The 7,812-nt window shown below is 44.1% G+C and overlaps 1 protein-coding gene and 1 pseudogene across 1 annotated transcript; both read right to left on the bottom strand.

The window, feature by feature from the left end:
* Window positions 1–925: 925 nt before the first annotated feature.
* LOC136768116 (erythroid membrane-associated protein) lies at window positions 926–2,620 on the bottom strand. Its single transcript, XM_066722169.1, is given in 3 exon segments — window positions 926–1,769; window positions 1,772–1,963; window positions 2,611–2,620. Coding segments are annotated over 3 exon segments (543 nt in total). The 3' UTR covers window positions 926–1,428.
* A 571-nt stretch (window positions 2,621–3,191) lies between these two features.
* Window positions 3,192–3,996, bottom strand: LOC136768662 (E3 ubiquitin/ISG15 ligase TRIM25-like; annotated as a pseudogene).
* Between the last annotated feature and the right edge of the window lie 3,816 nt (window positions 3,997–7,812).

The raw sequence follows: 7,812 nt of genomic DNA, 5'->3' as shown, positions 1-7,812 counted from the left end.
GGGTTTGAGTTTGACACCATTTTGTCTTATTCTGTGTAATACCTGCTTCACATGATTGACATGGTCTTGAAACCCATTACTGAAAACCAAGACATCAAGACATGTTTCTTCCAATGCCTCTGGAAAGCTTCTGGGGTGTTTACAGGGTTGCCAACCATCCATAAATTTAAGGACAGTCCATAAAAAAAATCTTAATTTCACCTTGTTTATAAATCCGTAAAAAAGTTTGACTGTCCGTAAAAATGTCCCATTACTACTACTTCCTTCATCGCTAAATTTCTGACTGCCATCAAACTTTCCTTGTACTTATGAACATTATGAAGAGCATAGATAGGTCAATGTTCCTGACAATCAAAAGTGTTAACCAATCTGAGGATGAGGCAGATCAGCACAAAATGGGGGCATCAATTACAGAGTATTAATTATCGGAGAAACGATTTGTTTACATCACATGCTTCCTGGTTTTAAAAATTCAATGCGCAAAGCAGCACATGAGTCTGGAATTGATCAATGGCGAGGATGTTACTGTGTGTGTCATGAGCCATGGAGATCTGCTTTTACTAGCCAATCCAAGAAACCCTGTCTCAGGCAGCTGGAATAGATCAGCTGATAAGAGGAGTCGGGTTACAGACACTGAGCAGAGCTGGCCAGAGCCAGAGAGAGAGACTTTTATAATTCAGCTATAATATATGTAATTACTATGTATGTGTTATCTATGGATTCAGAACAGCTTCATCTATGAATGTGTGCATGGATTATGTACTTATAATGCAGTATATATTATATTATATATTGTAACAATATGGCCTTTTTATTCGCCATCGTTGTGGGAGTTCGTCACTAACGGCCGGAATAATGAGAGGACACAGGGTTCAACACAAACAACAGGAACTTTATTATGAGCACAGGCTTATCTCAGGCTGGAGGGACCCTCTCTCGAACATGCTACCCTCTCAAGCTCAGCACTCTGACACTCTCCAACACTGAACTCTTACACACCTCCCACACAACTCCTCCTCACGGGAACCGGTCACCCCTATTTATGCCCTCTGGCCCTATGACTGGCTTCTCCAATCATGGCGCCTCCCGCATGGGGCTAACCCTTAACCCCGGAACTACCCTGCTGTAACACAAGCATGTTATAAACCGCCTGTGTCTGGACAGCCAGGGCTCTTCAGCGACAGAAGCCCCCTCACAAAAGCAGCTGTCAGTCTGAGGGTCTGAACAGCCTTCAGTGTGTGCGGCTCTGAGCTCCTCGCTGCTCTACACCAGTGTGGGGCTCACAGACAGCAGCGCCTGATCTGTGACTGACAGCCCTCACACCCTGAATGACTCCCTCTGGGGCTGGAGTGCACTGATCTGAATCTCACTGTTATTACTCTTACTGGCTACTGCTCCTGCTGCCCCCCCACAGAGGATCTGCCTCCTTCAGTCTGTGGGACGCACAGGAGAGATGATCAGTGGGGCTGCGTTTTTACCTCCATCATTGAGGTCGGGGCTGAAGTATGGATAGAATTTTTCAGTGAAGGTTTCAGTGAAAGTGTAGATATGAGACCTGGCCTCCACATTGTAAAAGGAGACCTGCCCCCACTCATAATCCACAAACACCCCCACCGTCCAGGGCTTCGGGCTCAGAGGGAGGAGGACAGAGGGGTCATTAAGAGCCCAGTACTCATTCCCATTCCTCTGAATCACAATCCAGTACCCATCCTCAGGGCTCAGTGAAATCACCCCCTTCTTGTTGATAGACTCTCTGGTGACTCCCAGCCAGTCTTCTCCCCTACCTCCACCTCCCAGTAGTGTCTCCCAGTACTGAAACCCTCCTTTCCCAGGACACAGGGACAATCAAATCTCTCTGGATTGTCAGGGAGAGCCTGTCGTTCATCTCCATCTCTCACTTGTTTCCCATCCTCAGACAGGATGAGACAGGGATGAGCTGTATTGGGGTCCAGAGTCACATCCACTGTGGAACAGAGAGGAGAGAAACATGAAGAAAATAGTCACAGCAATTGTGAGGAGAAGAGAAGAGAACAATGAACAATTGACATGGTTTCTTATTTTTCATTACATTTTTTAACCCTTGGAGACAGATCTATTTTACAACTTATTTTAGAAGATCACAGTGCTGTCCTAACAGAAGAGCCACAGTCTGTGTTGTATGAGCTCCTCTCCAGGTGGGGACACTGGGCTCACAGGAAGCTGTGCTGCTGGACTGAGTGAATATTGCTGATGGTGCTGCTGTGGACTGGGCTCAGGTCAGCTGGGATTCCTCAGAGCCACTGACCCCCATGGAAAGCAGCTCACAATGAGAGACTATGTTTGTGGAGCTCAGTCAGTCCCTGTCAGTGAATATTACTGGTCCCACTGAGTGAGGAGTTTATACCATCAGCACTGCCTGGCACTGTGTGTGTGAGTGAGAGCAGGAGAAGAACAACAGAAATCACACACCTCTACACTTTTAGATCCTCTTCAGCTCTGGAAGAAAAGCACTCAGTTTAAGGCACCATAGATTACAAACACTGTGCTGGACTAAATTAAACATAGGACTGGTAAACATAAAAAATGCTGTAATGTTGTCATGAACAAAACAATTATATGACTAAGAGGAACTGAATTCCATAGGGGTAAATACAACTTCCTTCAAGAGTTACTCTAATTCATCCTTACAGGTTAAGACAAGATCTCTGTCCTCAGTCACTGTAGGTAAAACTTTCTTGCACAGTAAAAATTAAATTACAACACAAACCAATTCCATACAGGTCCTTCAGTTCCTCCCTGAGTCTCTCCTCCAGCTCAGACACTGCTCTCCTGACAGAGGTCAGAGGTCACAGTGATGTCAGACCAGTCCTTGGTGTGTGGAGGGGGGTACAGGGCTGGGAGACTCTACAGCAGGAGAACTCTGCTGAGCTCCTTCGCCTGTCTGATCTCCTCCACCTTCTTCAGTCTGTCCTGGATCTTCTGTTGCACTTCTGCCTCAGTGTCCCCCAGCTGAGCCTGTGGACAGACAGGGGGACACAGGCACTCCAGTCACTGCTGATAGCTCACTGACACTGGGCTCCAGACTCTCCCACTGACAGTCAGCACAGAGCCTTATTGAACAGGGTCCTGCACTTTCCAAAGACAGAACTTTAAAGGAATATGATTTTCTCTGTAGAGTATATGCCTTATCTTGTATTCAATCTGTGCAAGAAGTTTGATAATATACAATAGCTGTAATTTAAAGGTAAAATGCAAAGAAATTAAAAACCCACCTTCTTCTCTCTGCATTCCTCCTCTAAGGAGACAGTAGTGTGTCTGCTGTGGTCTGTGCAGAACTGACAAACACAGACCTGGTCTTCTCTTCAGAACAGGTCCAGGACTCTCTGGTGCTTCTGGCAACAGCCTGTCTTCAATATCACTCACAGGCTAAATCAGTTTGTGTCTTTAGGGGGTTTTGACTCTCTGATGGGGCTCCAGGTGAGTCTGGCAGTAAGAGGCCAGACACACCAGGCAGGATTTCACAGCCCTGAGCTTCCTCCCAGTGCAGATATCACAGGGTACTTCTCCAGGCTGAGCAGAGCGCTCGATCTGCTCACTGATCTCCTTCAATGTTGTGTTAATGTGGAGATCTGGCCTCCTATAGAAAGCCTCCTTACACAGTGGGCACTGGCACAGAGCACAGCTGTCCCAGTACCCTCCAATACACTCCATGCAGAAGTTGTGCCCATAGGGAGTGGTGACTGGGCTGGTGAATACATCCAGACATATAGAGTACTGGAACTGCTCCTCAGACAGGAGACTGCTGGGCTAAGACATTCCTGAGGACAGAGGAGCGACGCGAGAGACGATCAGAGGAGATCTGCAGTGTGTCAGTAGCGCACATATGCACACATACACACAGCTGACGCTCTGGACTGAGAGTGGAGAGGAGAGACTGAAAACACAGACAGTGAGCAATCAAAGCGCAGCCTGTCTGTCTGCTCTCATCTCAGGCCCGCTGCTCACAGGCAGAGAGGAAATTCGCCCCAGAAATCCTAAGTCATGAACACCTGTATACCTGTGCTCTCCTGAGAGACATCAGCTTATTCTGAAGAGCTCCAAGTGTTAAGTCTGATTCATGAACAGTCATACGATTCATGTCATAGAAACTGTATGTGTTATATATTAGGACTCAGTATTTATGTACTGTGTGGGTTTCTGTATGGGTATGACAGTTGTGTTGTTGGTTTAAAAGACTTCCTGAAGTAATGCAAGACGCACAACTTTTCAGAACACTTGCAGCGGGTCACTACACAGCTTTTAAACAGGTTTCAAGTTATTTAACACCGACTACGCCACCCATAGAGGGCAAGGTCCTCTTATATAGAGAACCCCTTTAACTTCCCACACAGGTTCTTTAATTGGGAGAGCAATTATAAAGTGCACCATGAAAGGAGGAGGCATAATTTAAATATTAAAAAAAAAAATTTGTTAAAAAAAGATAAACAAAAAATACTGAGATCAGATGTGCAAAATACAGCTAGTTCTTGTGCAACATCCAGAAATAAATTACAATACTCCCAGAACAGCATGTAATTCAATTAACAAGTTGTCAATATTCAATGAGTATCTCTGCATTCAATCAACCTCAATTAATCTGGGAGATTTGCATAGGGAAAGGGAAGTTTAAATGCAAATATCAATTGATAAATTGATAAATAAATTCAAACAATGAAATCCCACCCCAAAAAAAACAACCATATAAACTCCAATTAACACCATTCTCAAAACAAGTAACCAAATAGCAAATCCCCAAACGCGTAAATGTATAGTTTCTCAATCCTGTACCATGACCTATTTTAAGGGTGTGACGTCTTTCAAAGACCCTTAGGCGATACTTAGTTGTAACTGATTAAAGTGAGGAGTTGCATTAAATCTAACAATCACTTTCAGTAATTAGCTATAAAGTTATAAATCACGATTCCAATATCTCAGTACATTAAAACGAAATCTAAAACCAGAAACACAGTGGGGGAAAGAGCTTTTCATTTTAAAAGAAAATCAAATTAAAACCATTCAAACAGGGCAGCATCATAGTGTATGGCAAAACTCAATAAGCGCTCCACAGAGCAGCCGTTATTGTACTTTATATAAACAAAACAAACCCAGATCTCACAAGGCAGGCTTCCCATGACCATCCACCCCACAGCACGAAATCACATGCAGTATTACAGCTCTCCAGACGCTGCTCAGCTCAGTTGCCGGCTTCGTAAGTGTAACTATCTTCTAATACAGTGACTTTCAAATGGTCCTGGAGTACCCCCTGCCCTGATGGTTTTTGTTCCAACCGAGGTCTTAATTGCCTAATTTAACAGTATATCGCCTTAGGATTCAATTAAGCAATTAAGACCTCGGTTGAAACAGAAACCAGCAGGGCAGGGGGTACTCCAGGACCGGTTTGAAAACCACTATTCTAATAGATTTAAAATGAAGACAAACTCAACTCGCTTGCTCCCAGCTCTGCCCAGCTCTCTCACAGTCAGTTCCCCCTCTCCCTATCCCTTCTTAGCAGCACTTTTAAACTCCACGGGTGAGCTCCGGTTGGTGCACCTCGTCCAGCCTGCAGGGATCTGCCAAGATCAGCACTGCATTGGCCGTGGTCAAGGCGATGGGTAGGCGGAGCCATTCATGTGACGCAGAAGCAAAGTGTGTACACAGCCTGCTTAGAATGAACAGAACACAGACTGGCCAAATTATCTTTAACACACAAGCAATCCTTTGTAGAAATGTATACATAGCCCCACCTGTGCCCTCACTACACACACGCTGTGCTTAAAACTATTTCTCTGTGTTCATGTCCGTGTCTGAGTGAGTGTGAAGTCAATGGGAAGACTCGACACACAGCAGTATATGTGTTGTGTTGTGTGTCTTCAGAGGCCCCTGAAGTGGAAGCAGTGAATCCAGTGAATCCTCGCATTTGGACAGTATTGGTACTTACTGTGTGTTTAGAGCCAGTGGATCAACAAAGCAGAGACAACTCCATCGCCCCTCCGTCTCTCACAGCTGCACAACAGTGGGGAAAGAAGCACAAAAGCTGGGCAGCTCTCTCTCTCTCTCTCTCTCTCTGTTTCCTTTCATTTCTGTGTAGTGCTGTAGGATCTGAGTGCCCCTCCCAGTGCTGCTGTGTGAGCGGCTACAACCCCTGCTCTTAAAGGAGCTGCAGGGACCCTGTACACCCTGCTGGCTCTCAAAAAGCTGCAGGGCCCTGGGGCCACACTGGGGCTCCTGCTGTCAGCTGAGCACAGGGTGGCTTGAAAAAAGAAAGGGTCCTGATATTCACAATTTCTTTGCTAAAAGAAGAGTAAGTTACAGAAGCAGGCATCATTCCTCTTAGCATTGCATCTAATGTACTGCAAGATGGCATATATGTACATTTTGAGAAGGTAAAGGCTACTATGTCTGACAGTTTTTTTTTGTTTGTTTGTTTGTTTTTACTCATTTAGCAGATTGATCCATTGGAGCGTGTGGCAGGGACAGAGAATTTAGATGTCAGGGAGGAGACAGAGCATGTTCACATCAGGGACAGGGCAGAAGCTGAGGCGAGTGGTAGTAAGGAACATAAAACTCATAGTAAGCTGTTCAGCTTATGTGCTCCCTGTCTATTTTGAATTGACCAAATTCATTATATAATTTACTGTATATTAGACATCATGAAGCAATCTGTAAGTTATTGTTTCACTCCCAGTGGTAACTCCTGTGTGGCATATAATACTATACAATATAATCATTAGTTAATTTGAATATAAAGGTTTAGGTTTCAAATAATTTCTGAACATGTATGTAGATTGTAGGGAATTAGTTTTTAAATTACTAGCATTAATTATGATATACTTTAATTAATGAGAGGGTATGAAAATATGTCAATGCAACACATTGACATAATTTATGACAGTATAGTGAGAGTATCACAAACTTTAGATAATCACAAAATATCAACTTTACTTTTATTTCAGACAGTGCAGTGCAGCAGACATTTAGATGAGAGCAACAGAGGTGCTTGGAGACAGTCCAAACCAGCCAGATGTTGAGACCATTCCAGCTCAGAAACTTAAATCCAAATCCCTGTATTTCCAGGAGAAATGGTTTAAAAAATATCAATGGCTTCACTACTGCTCTACGTATGGGACAGTGCTGTGCTTCTATTGTTGTAGAGCATTTAAAGACCAGAAGTCACAGATTGCAAGTGAAGTTGATCCTTCCTTCATTACTGTTAGTTTCAAAAGCTGGAAAACAACTATTGAGAAGTTTGACAATCACTAGAAAAGCCAGGGACATAAACATGCACTAACAGCATATATACGAGAACCTACATATTTAGCTGCGTTTACTTCAAATTTAAAGCCATGTGTATTTTGTGTATTCTTATTGCTATAAATATTGTATTGCAACAAAGAAGTAATGTGTAAAATACATAGTGTAATAATCATTTGACATAATTATAAGTGTACTGTCTAAGTCTCAAGCATACACTCATAGAAAAACAACTATAAATCTGGAAGTGTCCAGACCCATGATGTATAATTCTGAGGCAAATTATTAACTGAAATCTCTTCTGACACAGCCATTATTCTCAGAGAAACAGGAAGCTAAATTACAGTGTCAGCTTGAGCACCAGAGCTCAGGAAGGCCGAGGGCTGAGTTGGAGCCGCCTCTTTCCCTGCAGCTCGACCCCTGTCTCTACAGTAGACACCAGGCCAGAGACCCTCACTGACCAGCGAGTGCAGAGTGAGAGGAGCCGCTGTGCTCAGGGCCCAGCGAGGTCCTGCAGGTACAGTGTGTCCCTAGTGTGCTGTG

Source organism: Amia ocellicauda, chromosome 14, assembly GCF_036373705.1.
Source record: "Amia ocellicauda isolate fAmiCal2 chromosome 14, fAmiCal2.hap1, whole genome shotgun sequence".
Classification (NCBI taxonomy): domain Eukaryota; kingdom Metazoa; phylum Chordata; class Actinopteri; order Amiiformes; family Amiidae; genus Amia; species Amia ocellicauda.
This window is presented reverse-complemented; position numbering and strand designations above follow the sequence as displayed.